The sequence below is a fragment of the Heliangelus exortis genome, chromosome 18, assembly GCF_036169615.1.
Source record: "Heliangelus exortis chromosome 18, bHelExo1.hap1, whole genome shotgun sequence".
In the NCBI taxonomy this organism is placed as follows: Eukaryota; Metazoa; Chordata; class Aves; order Apodiformes; family Trochilidae; genus Heliangelus; species Heliangelus exortis.
This window is the reverse complement of record NC_092439.1, coordinates 9,144,925-9,162,807: the sequence shown is the minus strand read 5'-3', so window position 1 is coordinate 9,162,807 and position 17,883 is coordinate 9,144,925. Positions and strand designations below refer to the sequence as shown.

Here is a 17,883-nt window from a genome sequence, read left to right as displayed (position 1 = left end):
GCATAGAAGCTAAACTTTTTCCCGTTATGTCTATGTTAAAATGTAGCTTAGGTGTTGCCAGCGGTTTTACAATCCTTTGATGCTGTTATTCATTCTGTTGGTGAAGTTCACTTGGTCAAAGGAAAATCTAACAATCTAATTAGACCATCACCATTAGCAGTATGTGGTGGACACCTAATGGGCTATTAGGCATGTGATACCAGACTTTTCAACTGAGGGTTATATTCAGAGCAGACTTTAATTATCCCAATAAACATACAAGTTTGTATCAACAAGCAAGTACTTTGTCCTACACAATATGTGTATTTCTCTCTTATGGGATTGTGACCCTCTTAAAACCCATCCATCTCAGGCTCTGAAGCAGTAAGAGATTTTATTTGGATTAGTTTTGGTTTGCTTAGAATATTTGAAGCATTTTACTCAAAGGAATGGCAAAATATTTACTCTTCCAGGGCATAAGCAATTATGTGGAACTCTCTCTATAACAAAAGTTTCTTACGTTACTGTCAAACCCCAGCATCTTACCCTTTCCTTTTTTAAATCCCTCGCCAGCCTTTAGGTTGACTGGCTGATAGATTTTCCTTTTTTTTTTTCTGGGGAGTTTAGACCTCATGGGCCACATCATGTTACTGCTTGATTCTGCAGTATTTGGCTGAGAGGTTTCTGAGCAGGTATCTTAGTGAGGCAGGACAAGGCAAAGAGGCTGATTTACCAGTATCTGGCAAGTCTGCTGGCATAGCAGAAACTACCCCGTGGCTGGAGGAAGTTCCTGGAGGAATTACCATGTTCCAAAGCCACAGATTTGAATATGGGCTGTAATGACTGAAAAATCATGAAGTGCAAGAATGGTTTGTGGGGTGGACAGGTTTTTGGTTTTGAACACCTGGTCTTTGTTTTTAAACAGATATATTCAACACTGTGAGAGATTTTTTGATGTATGCAGGTTTCCAAGGATGGTGTTAGTGGGAAGAAGATGACTGAGCTTCTTGAAACTCCTAGTGGGCTTTTGTCTTTTTATCTGCATCTCTAAAAAATGTTAGCAAAGTGACTTACCTAAAATTATATGCATGAGAGATTATTAAAATTAATAGTAGTAAATTTGAAAAAAAGGCTGAATACCTCTTTTATGGTTTTCCCTATTCCCTGAAGGAGGAAAGGGAAGGTTAGTGATACTGATAAATTAGTAGAGACTATTTAGTGTCTTTGCATCAGACATTGTGAGGTTTTTAATTGCAGATAGAAAATCTTGACTTCTATTCTGATAATTTTCACTTCAGAGGAATGGGACATTCTAATTGCACCTGTTTTCAGTCATGGCAATCATTCTGTCTTTCAGCTTCTAGGATATTTTGGAGGAATTTCTGATATGAATACAGCTGTTGGGAACAGATTCTTTTGCCATTTTTTTTTGTAAGCAGAGTTCTCAAGGGTTAAGAGCTAGGCATACAGGGCAAAAAAGGAGTCACTAAAAACAGTTACGTCAATTAAAACTGTGTGTGCTCTTATAGTCAGAGAAATACAGAATTGTATGTGGCTTCTTGGCAAAACCTGTTTGGGTTTGGTTTTGGGTTTGTTTTTTGTATTTTTTTTTTAATGTACCTTGTACATTATACTTTTTTCTGAGTATCTTCAGATCTTCCATTACTTCCCCAGATGGATAACCCATTCAACTCTGGACCATACAATGAAGAAAAAGAGGTTGTCAGCTTACAGTGGCTGTTAGTGGCACAACCCTGAATAAAATAATCTTTTACCTGTCCATCTTTAAGCTGTTAGTGGCCCAGAGACAGCATCTCTCAGGTGGCATGCTACCACTGAGACCTGTTAGTCCTGTGTATGCCAAGTTTTGTGAGGGCACTGGAATGCCATCACTGGCACTGGTGACAAGGATGGTGCTCCTGGGTACCTGCTGGAACCCCAGAGAAGAGCTGCAGATAGCACAGCTCTGTGCCTGCTCTCACCTCTCCAGAAACAGCCTTGGCATAGGTGGCTATACTGTTTCTTTATTTTTTTTTTCATATAAGCAACTTGACCTTCCTCCTCTTTAATTTTTCTTATTTTTTTCACTTCATTTACCCTTCTCTTAATAAAAAAAACACCTCATCATAGTTTCATGACTATGCTGGCTGATGCAGAATGGGTTTCATCTAATTCCTGGCAGAACTTTTCCAATTTGGTCTAAGTGGTTTTGGGGGACTGCAAATGAACTTGTAACTTGCAGTCTTGAGAAGATAACAGTGTACCACTTCTGTGGCAGTTTTTCTGTGGCAGTTTTCCTCTGACAGGTACACAAATTGGCCCTTGTTCCATTTCTTTACCATTCATTATTGGGGGTTCCCCTGCTACTCACAGAAGAGGGAAAAATGGTTTTCCTTGAGCTTGAACATTCCTAGTTAAACACAGCTGTTTGTCAGTGAGTGTGTGCTGCCCCAGATAAGTATTTCTGGTAACAAAACCTTTGGTGTACCAGACTGTTATTTTTAAAGCAAGTATTGAAGGAAACCAGAGGCAAATTCTGCAAATATATTTTGAAAATCCTTAAACCACTTATATTTATAGGAGTATTTGTCAGGTATTTCTTGGTCATAAGGTTATGTGTATGTGGAGCACCAGGGCTTTAGTTTTCAAGATCTACAGAGGCTTAAAAGTGCATTTTAATCACCTTCAGAGATTTTGGGATTACTTTGGCTTGAAAAGAGAATGTCACAGTGGAAGCCTGCAGAGCTCTTCCCCACTCACCTCCCTTCCTCCTGTAATAATATCCATTACTAATGTGTTCTCTGACTATGGAAACTGGCTTTTCTAGGGGTGCTTTTTAGTTAGGTTGTTCAAAGGCCTCCCAATGCTAGTTCCAGTGGTTGTCATGGTGGGCAGGATAGCAGAGTTGCCACACTCATCTGATGCAAATTCAGAACAGCATGTATGTAGAGACTATGCATGCAGTCCTCTATATATAGCAACTATGGGTTTTGTTACAGTAACATATTTATTCATTACTTCCCTTTCTTATTTGCTCTCAGTTTGGAAATAAACTCTCTCTTAAAGCAATTATGTTACTGCTGTTTTCTTTCTCTATTCCTTCTCTCCTCTTTTATCTTTTTCTTCAGAAATACTTCTTTCTCTATACAAACTCTGAATTGCTCTATGTGACTTTCTCCTGCTCTAGTAGTTAGCAATTCATTAAATACAACTGGCTATATACAATAAGGCTTCTGAATTTGTTTGCCTCTTACTCTCACTAAATACCTGTATCTGTAGACTCAGAAAGGAATGCAGCACCAGTTATACTTAGGTTGAGTTTGGGAAAGAAACTGCAGTTTTGGCATTTCAAGAGGGTGGACTTATTGAGAGCTTAAATTCTTTAATCTTTTTTATATAAAAGGAAATTTCATATATGACTGAAGCAAGCCACAGCTAATGGCAAGGTTGTTTTGAGATGCTAGGAACTGCTTTGCATCTCTTCCTGTAGGCTATCAATTGAGCAAGAAATGGAGGCTCTATTTTCTTAATAGCCTTCTCTTACATCAGGTATCTGTTCTAAAAGTCAAATGCCTCTGTTAGTGTTTGCTATACAGTGCATTTTCATTTTATAAATGAATATTTTTATTAGTCTGTTATTGTGATTCTAAATTATTGCACAAGTGTGCTTACAGCACTTGGTGATGTAGCCATACTTCATTAAATGCTGCCCAATCCCTTTTTCCTAGGTTACGTTGGTGACTTTTGGTTTCTGAAACTAGTTTTCAGAACGTTTCCATAATATCAAAAATTTTGTTCCTGTGATCTGCTGCTGCTTGTCCTGAGAACAAAAACTGTCCTAGGCTTTCAGGGCATTGAGAGCATGAGAAATACATAGGGATGTGATATTTTAAAAATGTTTCTGTTTAGGCCTTACAAAAGAAAAGGATTGTGACCCATGCGTCTTGAGGCAACGGAGCTCTGAGCAAATACCATTTCACTGTCCAGGCATGGGGAGTGTGTGAGTACAGAGTTATGTCAAGTTAATTTAGAATCCTGTTGTGTTCATGCAGTGCTGGTGGCATTGGCAATTCCCCCAAGCACATGTTGCTGGTTCAGTCCCTGTAGAGTACCAGGGAGAGCCACTGGGAACAGCTGGGCCACCCTTTGTGACAGCTCTGCAAACAAAGGGGTATTTGCAGGCCAAGGAGGTTGAAAAAGGAGGCATGGCCAGCAGAACTGGGAGTATGGAAACACATCCCCATGGTGTTTCCTGTGTCCCAAATGTACCTGGTGTGTGAGCAGCATTGTGTGGAAGGGGGAGAAAAAAAGCATCCTGGTATTTGGGTTTGGACCTTAGTAGAAAATCTCCCTAAAAATAATTACCTGTTGGAGATACAGGTGTCGTGTTTCAACAGGCAGCAGTACCGGGGCCTCTGAGCCCTGCTGTTGACCACAGCCGAACCTTGTGCCCCGGCTGCACAAGCCGAACCTTGTGTTGGGCTACATTTCAACACCGTGGTACAAGATGGAAAATAGAGCCGAGAGGCAAAGCTGTGGCATCTGTGACAGCCTATCTGATAAATAGCATCTACAGAAAATCACAGTTGCCTGCCAAGGCTTTTGGTTTGTTTTAATGTGTCTTGTAGGAGTTACCCTGACCAGTGCCGGGTTGCTGCATTTCAGGCTCCTGTGTTTGCATTTTAGTCATGTGAATTTAGTTATTTGGAATGTATTCATTTTTTAGTTTAGCTAAACAAGGCCGTCTTTAACTGGTCTAAAAGGAGCTATTGTTTTCAGGCGCATGAATGGAGTTTTTTTTCATACTCTTTTAGTAACCAAAAGGGAGCAAAACAACCTTGCAGCGATGCAGGGAGCTGCATTTACATCAGGGCAGCGCGCAAGCCGCCTCAGCCAGGGCTCGGCTGAGTCCCCTTCCGTTTAACACCCACTCCCCGGCCGGTTCCGACCCGACCCGGCCTAGCCGTGCCCGGAGCTCTGCCGCTGGACGGGCCAAACCCTCCCACTAAGATGGCGCCTCACGGGGCAGACACGTAACGTGTGGCCGCCTCAGGGCTGGGTTCGGGGGGCGAACCTCGCCCCGCCCGGCTCGCGGCGTTCGCGCCAAAGCGCCCCGTGACGCGGCCGTGCGTAGCTCCGCCTCCGCCCCCTGTGTTTTCAAACCGAGTGGGTGGGCGTGATTGGCTGGCGTGCGCACCACATGACTAACGGTCGCGGGAAAGCCGCGGAGTCCGAACAGCGCGAGGTGAACCGTGCCCGGGGGCAGCGCCGTGCGGAGCCGCCGCACTCAGTGGCGCAGCGCACCGAAGGGACGCGGAGCAGCGCAGCGACAGCGGACGCGGAGCGGCCGTGTTCAGCCGAGAGCGGGGCTCACAGAGAGCCGCCATGAGCTTCCTCAGCGTGCAGCAGGCGGCGCCGCCGCGGCGGGTCTCGGCTCGTCGAGCGGCCGCCCCTATCCGGCAGAAGCTGCTGTTTCTGAGCGCCCACAGCGACTGCGAGGAGGAGGAAGAGGACGAGGAGGAGGAGGGCGGCAGCAGCGGCAACAGCACCGGCGAGGACTCGGCCTTCCAGGAGGCGGACTCGCCGCTTTCGGCGGCCCGCACCCCGGCGCGGGGCGGCCCGCCCCTGATGGAGGAGGAGGAGGAGGAGATGGAGCCAGCGGCGGCGCCACTGCCGGACGAAGGCGACTCATGGGAGGAGGAGGGGTTCGGCTCTTCTCCGGTAAAATCTCCTGGAGCCTATTTTATGGCCGGCTCGCCCTCATCACCGCCTCCCCACAAGGGTCGCCGCCACTGCGGGCGCTCCCCGCTGCACCCGGCGGCTGGCGGTTACCGGGTGCAGAGCGAGGAGCCGAGCTCGCCGCTGCCTGACTGCCCCGGCACACCGCCTCACAAGACCTTCCGCAAGCTGCGCCTCTTCGATACGCCACACACCCCCAAGGTGAGGCATCCCCTTCGGCGCCGGAGTGTTCCGCTGCGCCCCGTGACCGGCGTCCCCGGCGTAAAGGGCGGCGGGCAGGGGCGCTGGGCCGGGCGCCGCGCCCGGCGGTTGAAATGCGGGGGTGAGGGGGCAGCGGGGGCCCGGGCGGTGCCGGTGAGATCACCGCCCGCCCCGCGAGCCGCTTGCACCATCGCGCCCGCCCGCAGCGGCCGCTCGGGTCTGCCCGGGACTGCCCCCAGCCGTTACGGTTATGTAACCCGCGGGGGGAGACGCTACGGCCGCTCGGGCTCCGCGCGCCGGTGGGCCCGGCGGGGAGGGGAGGAGGGGGGGGGAGAGGGGCGGGCGGCAGCGGGCGCCGCCTCCCCGCGTGGCTCCCTCAGCCCGGCCCGGGACCGCGGTTCGCTCCGCAGCACGGGCTGCCGCGTTCTGCCCACCCGCTGCCCCCGGGCGAGCGAGGAAGTGAGAACAGTGCCTCGCAGCCCCGGCCGCAAGTTTTGTCCCGTGCGGTAACGGGCGTGGAACAATCCCCCGTTATGTGTGTAAAATATATAACTACGTTTCACATATTTTCTTATATTTGTAGACAAAAATAATCTAAGTTCCCTGCTTTTGCTGTAGTTTCAGGAAAATATTTTTACAGAGGTGAAATTAGAATATTAAACTTATAATAACTTTTTGGTATGTGGGAATTTGTGCCTTTATAACCGAACAACAGAAGCTCGAATTGGCGTTTGCTCCTGCGTGTCTGTCAGTAAATGGGTTACGTCTTGTTCGAGAGCTGCGGCTGCACTGTCTGTGAGTGCAAGTTCATTGTCTGCACTCCTGCATTTAATGGAAGAGCTGCCTGAGCAGCCGATGCTGTTAAACTGATGGATTAGAAAGCTTTAAGGGATAGGTAGCCTTGAGTGTGTCAGACCTTTGGAAGGCATTTAAACTTTTGAGCTGTAAAACACTGTATTTAAATCTAATCATAACAGATAGGCTTGTTTTCTGCATTAGTTGTCATATAACCCTGTAAAAGGAATCCCAGGGATAATCTCCCAGGGGTCTTCTATAGATTAAAACCAAATTATTTAAGGAGTGAGAAAGGCAACCTTGCTAATGGGTTTTCTAGAGCTTCCATGTGAAATTTAAGTTTCAGTGGTACACGTTTGGAAATGGCAAAATTGTTTATGATCACTGACAAAGTCAGGAGAAGACACTTTAGAAATGCAAGAGGCGTGTGGATTGTGACATGAAAACAAGGTGTTGACGTTGCTGTTCAGTGGGATTCTTAAATTAGATGCCCAAATTCTACATGGGTTATCTTGGGGATCTTATGTTTGGAATCTGGAAGAATTAGTTGGTGAAAGTATCACGTAGAAGTACTGAAATGTGTACTGAGATGTACGGTAACTTAAAATGTCTTAATCTAATTAAGATTTGGAGCTGGCAGTTCAGATTCCCAAGTAGGAGCCTTCCCTATGTTGCTTTAGGCTTCACTTATACCAGGTCTTCATTTTGTAACATGTTGCTCACCAGGATGTAGGAGGACTGGGGGCAAACTTCTAACTGGGGGAGGTTTCATTGTGTGCCTGGAAAATGCCTGGTCTGACAAATTCTCACCCAAAAAGATCTAATGGATGTTGAACTGATAGCACATCAGTGCTGTCAACTATCGAGCAATTCCTTACCGACTCATGAAGAGGTATCAGTTATATCAGTGCATCAGTTTAAATCTCATATTTGCTTATTTTTTAACTTGCCACCTAAATTTGTAGTCACTGGAGATAATTTCCTATGTCTGGTCTAACTTCATATTTTGTATGTAAAAATCATTGTGGTATCGCACAGGATGAGGATGAGTTTCGTCTGTGTTTCTTTTCATGGACAAAAATTGTCTGAGATGCTTAGATGATGACATGATTAAAGATAGAAGAGCAGTGGTCTTATAAGCTTTATTACTTTTAAAAATTATTTTAACATTCAGTGCTTCTTTTAACTCCTCTTGTATGGTGTGTAAAGCCTAATACTTCTTTTGAAAATTTTATTTATGAAATGCAGGTATTTGAACAACTCATGCTAACTAACTTTGATTAGACAATATTGTAATGATGGCTTTAAAGCATGACCTGACTGTTTATGTCTAAAGCAATATTAAGTCTATAAATGTCCTCTTTTTTTGTCTTTTTTTTTTTTTAATTTTATGTTGAATAAATACAGAGCTTGCTTTCTAAAGCTCAAGGAATAGGCTCCAGCTCAGTCAAACTTCGAGGGGGATCTCTGTTTATGAATGTTGGGAAATCTGAGAAGCAAGAAGAAGATATAAGGCAAACACCTCACGTGAACATCAATCCTTTCACTCCCGATTCCATGTTCCTTCACAGCTCTGATGGAAAATGTCGGGGGAGGAAGCGAACACACTGGAATGAGTGCGTAACATAACTTCCTTTGTCAGGCTTATCTCTAGAACTACTTTCAGCTCCAAAAGTTTTGTTACAGATTGCTTCTACGAAAGTATTTTTCCTTGCAAATCTGTTAGTAACTGATAATATAGTTTTTAAAGTGTTTGCTTTGAGATGGCATGACATGAAATAACTTCTTAGCACTAGATCTTTTGATTACCATACAGAGACGGTAGACTGTGCTGTGTCTAACCTGGCTGTATGAGCTGTGCACCCAGTGTTTTCTTGAGGAGGGAAAAACATGTAAAAAAGTAGTATGAAACATAAAGGAAAGAAGAAATTACAAAGATATTAACATGGTTCACTGGTTTTAGGAGTTTGCACTTAAAAATGTCTAGTGCTTGTTTAAGCTAAAAGCAACTGCTAGACTTCAGTTTTGAGTTAAGCCATATCTTTTATGCAAAAGTAACTGGTGTGAATTTCAGCTCTTTTGGAGAAGACATGGAAGCAAGTGATGGAGAGCCTGAAGATGAAACTATCAGACCTGCTAAGGTAATTAATCTTCAGAACTTGGTACTGAGTTTGTCAATCAGTGCGTTTAGGGATCTAACTATTTTTTAATTTTTGCAGAGGATAACAATAACAGAAAGCAATATGAAGTCACGCTATGCGACCGAATTTCATGAACTGGAGAAGATTGGATCTGGTGAATTTGGTTCTGTGTTTAAATGTGTGAAGAGGCTTGATGGCTGTGTTTATGCAATAAAGCGTTCCAAGAAACCTTTAGCTGGCTCAGTGGATGAGTGAGTGTTTCCAGCTTTTAAAAGTCATCTTGGTGCTTCTTCCTCCAATGTCTTGTTTTATTAGTGTATAGAGAAGGCATTTAAAAGATTATACACTAATTAAATGTAAAACAGATATAATTTTGAAGGAATTTTGAAGTTCCTTTATGTTTTTTTTCTTTTTCTGTATACTGTCTAGTACTAGTGAGAAAAGGCTACCTGGCCTTTCTCTAGCAGTTGTTTGTCCCAGTATTCTGTTTGGAAACAGAATGTTCTCATTTAGAAAGTAAAAATAACGCTTGCATCGACAGCAGGAGGGTCTGACTGTATGAACAAACTGTGCAGTGATGATCCTTGGAGATAAAAAAGGAAAGCAATATTCCCAGCTATGTTCTTGTCCTTGTCAGCTTGGACATGCTGATTAGTTAAGTTAGTTTTGAGGTATTTTTTGGCGTTTGTCTGTAAGCCTGTGATTCATGACTTTTTTCCCCGACTGTTGTAAAAGTTACAATGTAAAACCTCACAAGCACTGAGTTTCTCAAAATGCATCCCAAACTTAGGCACAAGAAGTTCTCTGTTCCATATAGGCAGTCTTTTAATACAATGAAATTTATTTTATCTTTTGGATATAACTACAATTCCACCTTAAGATGCCACAGAAGTTATATAAAGATTTTAATTAGAAACCTGAGCTTGCAGAGGGGGCATGGTATGTAATGTGTTTCTATTAAGCTGTAACTTCACCTCATACTGTTCTTGTGTGCTGTTATTTTTTGTGACTATCAGGCAAAATGCTTTAAGGGAGGTCTATGCACATGCAGTTCTGGGACAGCATTCTCATGTAGTAAGATACTACTCTGCATGGGCAGAAGATGATCACATGCTTATACAGAATGAATACTGCAATGGTAAGTAAAATTCATCACTTGTTCTGAACTTATTTTCAAAAAATGTTTTGAAATACCTGTTTATCTCTAAAAATCCCTTGCACTAGTTAGGAATTGATTGCCTATGTATTTTATACCATCGTTGTCTCAATTTCTGATGTTCCTTTCTCTTGGTAGAGCTATACAAAACTGCAGTCAAAATTTACATGTTCAGAAATGGCCAGGTATCCTGCCTTGTGGATGAAGGAAAGCCTGTGGATGTTTTCTATCTAGACTTGGTAGTTGTCTCCCACAGCAGTCTTCTAGAGAAGCTGGCAAATCCTGGCATTGATGGGTGTAATCTTCCCTGAGTTAGAAACTGGCTGGATGGCCAAGTCTGAAGAGTTGTGCTGAACATGCTTAATTCCAGTTGGTGACCAGCCAGTGGTGCCCAGGGCTCATTTTTGGGGCCATTCTTGTTCAATATCTTATATCAACAATATAGATGAGAGTATTGAGCGCTTTCTAAGCAAGTTTGCAGATGATACCAAGTTGGAAGGAGTGTTGTTCTGCTCGAGGGTAGGAAGGCTCTGCAGAGGGACCTGGACAGAGTGGGTTGATGGGCTGAGGCTAATTGTATGAGATTCAACAAGGCAAAGTGCTGGGTACTGCACTTTGGTTACAACAACCCCATGCAACTCAACATGCTAGGGGAAGAGTGGCTGGAAAAGCTGCCCAGTAGAAAAGGACTTGGGGATGCTGGTTCACAGCTGTCTAAACATGAACAAGCTGTGTGCCCAGGTATCCAAGAAGGCCAACAGCATCCTGGCTCATATTGGAAACAGTGTGGCCAGCAGGAGAAGGGAAATGATTGTCCCTCTGCACTTGTCACTGGTGAGGCTACAGCTTGAGAACTGTGTTCAGTTTTGGGCCTCTCTCTACAGGAAGGGCATGGAGGTGCTGAAGTGTGTCTAGAGAAGGGCAACCACACTGCTGAAGAGTCTGGGGAGCAAGTCTTATGAAGAGAGGCTGAGGGAACTGTGGTTGTTCAGTTTGGAGAAGAGGAGGCTGGGAGGAGCCTCCTCATCGCTCTCTACAGCTACCTGAAAGGAGGTAGCAGTGAGGTGGATGTTGGCCTCTTCTCCCAAGTAAAGAACAACAAGACTAGAGGAAATGGCCTCAAGTTGTGTCAGGGAGGCTTAGGCTAGATAGATACTAGGGAGAGTAGTCAGACACTGCAATGGGCTGCCCAGGAAGGTATTAAAAAAATCATGTAAATGTGGCACTTCAGAACATGCCCTAGTGGGCACATGGCACGCACATGGTGTGTGTGGGGGTTTTGGGTTCCTTTTTGTTTGGCATTTGTTTTGTTGTTGTTTCTGTTAGTTTGTCTGATGTGGTTTGTTCCTGGTTGGACTCTGATCTCAGATCTTTTCCAACCATGATGATTCTCTGAATATTGGAAATACAGTGAGGCATTTGGGGGCAGCAAAACTATTCTTTCTTCCGTACAATGGTAGCAGTTGGCATAAGTAAAATTGCTAGAGGACTGCTTCTAAAAAGGGAGGTGGATCTGGGCTCGGAAGATTTTTCCTATGGTTGATACCCTGCCAGAGTTGCGGAAGAGGGAGAGAGGTCTTGTCCCTGTTAATTTGCATGGCAACCACAGCAGAAATATGAGTTATTATATTACATGGCTACAAAGAGGGGATCAGCACTAGATTTTACACTTCCTATGTATCATCAGCAAGCTCTTGGTGATATGTTCATAGTTAATTTTGGAATCCAGTTGTACTTATGTGTAAGCAAGTTGTCATTACATTGTCAACTGTTTGATGTAAAATAATGAGTTGTTTTCTTTAACATTGTTTTAGGTGGCAGTTTAGCAGATGCCATAAGTGAAAATTACAGGAATATGCGTTATTTTACTGAACCAGAACTGAAGGACCTGCTGCTTCAGGTGGCTCGAGGCTTAAAGTACATTCATTCAATGTCACTGGTACATATGGATATCAAACCTAGTAAGTGTGTAAACTGCTTTAATCTGTATTGACAGCTTCCTCAGTTAATTTAATCTGCTGTAGATAAATCAGCAGTTAGCCACACCTTACTAACTGTAAATTCTTCACTGAAGTTCTAAATAGCACTACAAAGATGTCAGTTATAAAATTGGCCAGCAAACTTAAACTGTTATTGAGTTTATCTTCTGTCCTTTTTGTGTAATTGAGCCTACTTGCATAACACTTGGCTCCCCTCCCAGCAGTGGGGAGCTCTAGGAACTGTGTATATATATATATACACACTTAAAACTCCTTTGAGACTAAAATAAATCATAGTGAAACCAGATGGAGTAGAAATGGGACAGAAGTGAGTTTTTAACAATTCTGCTCCTTTTCAGGTAATATTTTCATATCTAGGACATCAGTCCCAAGTACAACTTCAGAAGAAGGTGATGATGATGACTGGTCATCTGATAGAGTCATATTTAAAATAGGTGAGAAGTAGCACCTGTGTGCACAAAAGAACTGCATTGTCTATTTGTCTTGTGAAAAAAAAACCCACTTCCTTTTCTTTTTGCAGGTGATCTTGGTCATGTAACTCGAGTGTGTAGTCCCCAGGTGGAGGAAGGTGATAGCCGTTTTCTTGCAAATGAAGTCCTACAAGAGGTAGCAGCTCTGTTTTGTGGAATGTTGTAGCATTAGGTCTGCATGCTGTTTTCTTTAGAGTAATGAGTTGCTGTCTGCCACCTCTCTGCTGGAGGAGACACTTGCTAAATGGTATCTCCTGAAAGACTGGTAGCACCTAAAAGGGAATGTAGTATTGTGGATGTGTTCAGTGCTGAATAGTTTAGCTGTCTTATAGATTGTTTTGTATGTGTAGTAACTCTATTTTTCTTTATTCTTCAAGAACTATGCTCATTTGCCAAAAGCAGATATTTTCGCTCTTGCTCTGACTGTTGTCTGTGCTGCTGGGGCCGAACCACTTCCAACTAACGGGGACCAGTGGCATGAAATTCGACAAGGAAAACTGCCTAGAATACCACAAGTGCTTTCTCAAGAATTACTAGACTTACTAAAAGTAAGAACTCCTTGTACCAGTGTGCTCTGATTATCATTATTTGCTGTACTACTGGCCTTAACTAGAATGTTTTATTTTCTTTTTTCCAAGGTTATGATTAATCCTGATCCAGAGAAAAGGCCTTCAGCTGTGGCACTAGTCAAGCATTCAGTGCTTCTCTCTGCTGCTAAAAAGAGTGCAGAGCAGCTCCGGATAGAACTGAATGCTGAAAAATTCAAAAATTCACTCTTGCAGAAGTAAGTAGTTCTTGTAGTCCTTAAATATAACTTAATTTCTAATAGATTTTCATGTGATGATAAAACAGAACTGTCTTTGTTTCTGCAGTGAGGCCCACAAATCTGTATGTATGTACATGCCTGAGAGTACAAAGTGGGCTGTATAACTTTAAAAGGAACTTTATCTGTAGAAGAAACTTCTTGAACACTCTAAGGGAATCTCAACATATACTATTAGTGTTCAAGGCATCCAAAACATTACAGTTTCTAAAAAATTCTCCAAGCGTAATGCATACTTTTGTAACACGTATAGTGTAACTTCAGTGTGACTGTATAGTGTAATATATAGTATTTGTGTCTGTGTTTTCCTAGTTAATCTGTACATGAAAACATGTTGGAAAACAAATTATCTGTCTTGAACGTAGATGAAATCACACATCAGAAATGTTGCCATCAGACTACTTTGACTTGTACACAGCAGTGTTGTTAGGTTACAGAAAGTCAGTTGTAGTGGGAGGTCATCTTGTCCTACTCCTTGCTCAAATACTCCTTTCTTAAGTTAAGCTTTCAAGATTGCCTTTAGGAAAGTCTGATTTCTGCTTAAGTTTCAGAGAAGGGATTGGTAAATTAAGAAGGAATCATGTGAATCTTTCACTGCAGTTAACTTTGCAGGTGTTCTGCATAATAAGCAGGCCTTTATGAGGGAATGTAGAACACCAACTGCTTTTTGACTGGCTCATTTTGAATGAGGATGTTAACTTGGTGTTTGGATTCTCTCCATTGCTATCTGCTTATCTTGCCATTGCAAAGGTCTGGATGCAGCCAGACTTGACATAGTAGATGGTTATCTTTATAATCTTCTTACGAATTAGTTGGCTTCTGAAGGAACAATGGGATGGTTACTGCAGGTTACTCAAGGACAGATTTGCTTTTTGTATAAAGACAATGTGTTTTTGCATCACAGGAAAGATGAAGTTGGCAATTTTGTGAAGACTGCTGCCTGGCAGCAAGCAGAATACATTCTTATAAAAGAATTCAAAAAGAACACTTTTCCATAGTAATTTTTAATGTTGTAGGATAGAGTTCCTTAAAATAGTTCAGATAAATATTTTTATTTGGGTTTTTGTTTTGTTGGTTTTCTTTTTAACACCTGCATTTGGCCCATTAAAGATACCACTTGTGTTTGTAAGTTAATATTAGTGAAAGGAATCCTTGTAAGGAAACTCAGCTTGTCTACTGGGTTGTCTTCTTCAGAGGGAGGAAGAATTCAATATTAGATGTCTAGGGAAGAATTGTAGCATATTGTGAAACAATTTCCTGCTAATGATGGTGGGTAGCTGTGCACATGTGTGTGCCTTTGTGTCTGACATTCAGTCTTTAGGGAAGATTGATTGCCTTCTCTTTCAGTGAACTGACAGTGATAATGGGGGAGAATTAGATGGTGTTAGTCAGTACTACTTTGGCTTACAAAGTATTAGTCACAGAGTCAAGCTAAATACTAATAAGTAGATTACTAAGCTGAAACATGTACCTTCAAACTAAATACCCCACCAATATGCAGAAGTTTGTAAAATGTGATCTTGCTTTGGAGTGCAGCTGTGAAGTGAGATGATAAATAGTAGTTCTTAGGGTAGAGAAAATACTTGGAAAGGTAGTTTAGAAGAAGGGAAAGAGTATAGAAGGAATCCTTACGGTTAGCCATGTGTCAGTATTTAAGGCAAGGAGAAAAAGGGGTGTGGGGGGAAACCCTTGATAAAGATAAATTTGCTGTTTAGTCAGATTGTTTCCTAGTTTTACCCTGAAATTTATTAACTTTGCCCTCAGACTGGGTATTGCTAATTCTCTGGGACAGAATAGTTGGCAGAATGTTGGCACAGGGACAGTGGCCTGTGCTACCTTTGGTGGCTCATCCTTGCATTTTTTAGCTCAGATCTTTGTTAGCCAAAACAGAGATCAGTGGAGATAAGTTTTTGATGTGGCTATGTGAAAGGAAATTATGCTTCATGAGTTGTCTGTTACCAGTTACTTTTATCTGTGTTCATCTAACTGTGTCTGCTTGTCTGATTTTCCACAGAAGCTCAGTTGTTGCTGAACAATCCACTTAGGCAAACCTTTGTTAGAAAGTAAACAGCATCTCGCCATGTTCTGGTTATTGATGCATGAGGTGGAGTGTTGAGCTGAATTTCAAAATTCAGCTGAGTTCCTTCCCTTGTTGAAAAGAAGGAACATCTAGACAAGTAATGAACATTTCTGTCCTCTGGGTTGTAAACAGGTGGATGCAAATGATAATGGTCTTAGTATGACCTAAACTGATGCAAGTTGTAAGTTTTGAACTGCTTTAATAAATTTGAAATGCTTTTGCTATGAGGCACCTGTAGTTCTTACTAATGTGTTGTGTGACTCTCAATGTCCTGCAGAGAGTTGAAGAAGGCACAGATGGCAAAGGCTGCAGCTGAGGAGCGAGCACTGTTCACTGACAGAATGACAACGAGATCTACAACACAAAACAGACCATCTCGACTCATTGGGAAGAAAATGAACCGCTCAGTTAGTCTTACTATATACTAACTATATGAAGTCTAAAAGAACTACTGAGGATGGCTGTAGCATCTCTGCTGGCCTGAAGCTGAAAGAATTGAAGGAATCATTCAATTCTTGGTTTCTTGTCCTGTCTTTGATCAGTGCCACTAGTTTTACAGGAACTGTTTCTGGATTTTTACTTGTACAATATGGCTGATGAGCTGTATTATCCACCTGAGTTAATGGACTCAGTTGTTACAATCTTGTCTATAAAGGATCCTGGATGTTAATCCATAAGCCTTTCAGTTACACTGTTAAACGTTACATGGTCCCAGGGTTAACCACTATAGTGGTGTGCTGCTTTGTAGTGTTACAGCATTGTAGTAAGAAGTTATAGCCCTAATCTTAAAAAGGGAGGGAGGGGGGCCTTGCTTTGATAGTTACTGAGATTTTTTTGGAGCAGAGGGGAATACATTTTTAAAGATGGGCGTTAAGGCCACCTACACTCAATGTACCTGATACCAGGTAGACTTCATTGTGAATTTTATTTGTATATTCAACTGGGAGCACTTTGTAGGCATTGCATAAACCACAGCTTAGAAACCTGTGGAATTAAGTGCCATGTGGAACTGCTGCTATTTTTAGTTTGTTGTCCTTGCTGTAAACTGTAGCATTAAAACAATCATTATTGTGTTAATAGGCTTCTTGTTAAAACAATTACGTGAAACAAATTCAGCTGCATTTTAGTGAAGGCAGCATTTTTCTCTCAAAGCTAGTGCATTGTAAAATAATGCACCAATTTAATATTTGGATTTTGTGTTAGTGTAGTGCAGTTGTTAATGTCTTGGCTATTGATGTTCTGTAATTTTTTTCTAATAAGGTTCTCTAAATGTTGATATTTTCTTCAGTTGTCTGTTTTTGAAGTTATTGTATATTTTTTTCTGTGTTTGGAGTACTTGTAAATATTTAGATTAAGCGTTCAGATTGTTCTTCATTGTTCATGTACATAAATTTGATTGTGTTTATAGTATATTATAGCGTAACTTCAGTCTGTGTTGCCAGACAAAGGTTAACTATTCAGTTTTAAATTCCAAAATGAACAGAATATGGCTGTCAGAACCTGTACTGACCTATGTTGGACCTAAGCTGACATATGTTGCTAAAAACCAGAACTGTTCTAATTACTGGCTTATCTCTTAATTTTAGTTTAAACAATGTTTCCCATTTGTGCTCTGTTTCTTCTTACTAGTGTTGAATTTGAGTATTAAAGTTAAAAGTTTTGTTTTAATATTGCCTAACAATTCTTGAACTCTATAGTTGTGGAAATAAAATACTGAGTCAGGAATATATTATGGCAAGATGAGCTTCCTGCTGCTGCCTAATGCTTGTGGTTCCCTCATGAGTGGGACTGAGACATACTCACTGATAGTTATGTTAGGAGGCAAGGACCACAGTCTCTGTGTTAGTATGTACAGCAGTCTGTCTCCACAGCACCACTGTACATTGGAGAGACAAAGCTTGTGGAAGATTTGAAGTGGAACTTGTTACTGTGAAGATGGAGGACTGTATGAAACTATGAAGAAGTCTTGAGGTAAGGAGGAAAGTTCATGAATTGCTGAGAATGGGAAGAGAACTGCTTATTAAAGTTTGGAATAAAAACAATGGAAAGAATTGTCTATGTAAGACAGTAACTGCATGTTCTACGGAATGTATGCAAAATACACATCTATATATTGTATCTCGTGTAAAGAAGAGATACAGTGAAAGGCTTAGATTAGTCTGGGGAAGCTCATTGCTTATATTGAAGAGTCACAGATCATCAAAGAAGATGTAAGTGAATTGAAAGGACTGTCAAAAATTTAACTTGGCAGTTAGCAAATGAAAATTGCTAAGTATTTTTAAGAGGTCTCAGTGCTATTCATATATGATAGTGAAATTCAGAGACTTGGTTCAGATGACTTTATTCTATGAATATGCAGTTCTCATCAGTAAAAACTGATAGCCTTTAAGTTTTTGCTTTGTATGGTAGTCCTGTCTTGTTTGTAAGAGAATTGAGAATGTTTCTTACAGTTTTGTTGATAATGAGACCTCTTAGAGCATACTTCTGAAGTCATAAATA

At 41.8% G+C, this 17,883-nt stretch overlaps 1 protein-coding gene across 1 annotated transcript; it reads left to right on the top strand.

Moving 5' to 3' along the window:
- The first annotated feature begins 5,124 nt into the window (after positions 1–5,124).
- Positions 5,125–17,052, top strand: WEE1 (WEE1 G2 checkpoint kinase). Its single transcript, XM_071761979.1, has 11 exons — positions 5,125–5,919; positions 8,122–8,330; positions 8,789–8,855; positions 8,934–9,106; positions 9,872–9,993; positions 11,826–11,972; positions 12,350–12,445; positions 12,532–12,617; positions 12,859–13,029; positions 13,120–13,265; positions 15,662–17,052. The coding sequence occupies exons 1-11, from the start codon at positions 5,365–5,367 to the stop codon at positions 15,810–15,812; spliced, it is 1,923 nt and encodes a 640-aa protein (XP_071618080.1). The 5' UTR covers positions 5,125–5,364; the 3' UTR covers positions 15,813–17,052.
- The last annotated feature ends 831 nt before the right edge of the window (positions 17,053–17,883 follow it).

Coding starts and splice junctions, on each gene's coding strand:
- WEE1 (XM_071761979.1), top strand. CDS start 5,365: ATGAGCTTCCTCAGCGTGCAGCAGGCGGCGCCGCCGCGGCGGGTCTCG. Junction 12,618..12,858: donor CAAATGAAGTCCTACAAGAG/GTAGCAGCTCTG, acceptor TTATTCTTCAAG/AACTATGCTCATTTGCCAAA. Junction 13,030..13,119: donor AATTACTAGACTTACTAAAA/GTAAGAACTCCT, acceptor CTTTTTTCCAAG/GTTATGATTAATCCTGATCC.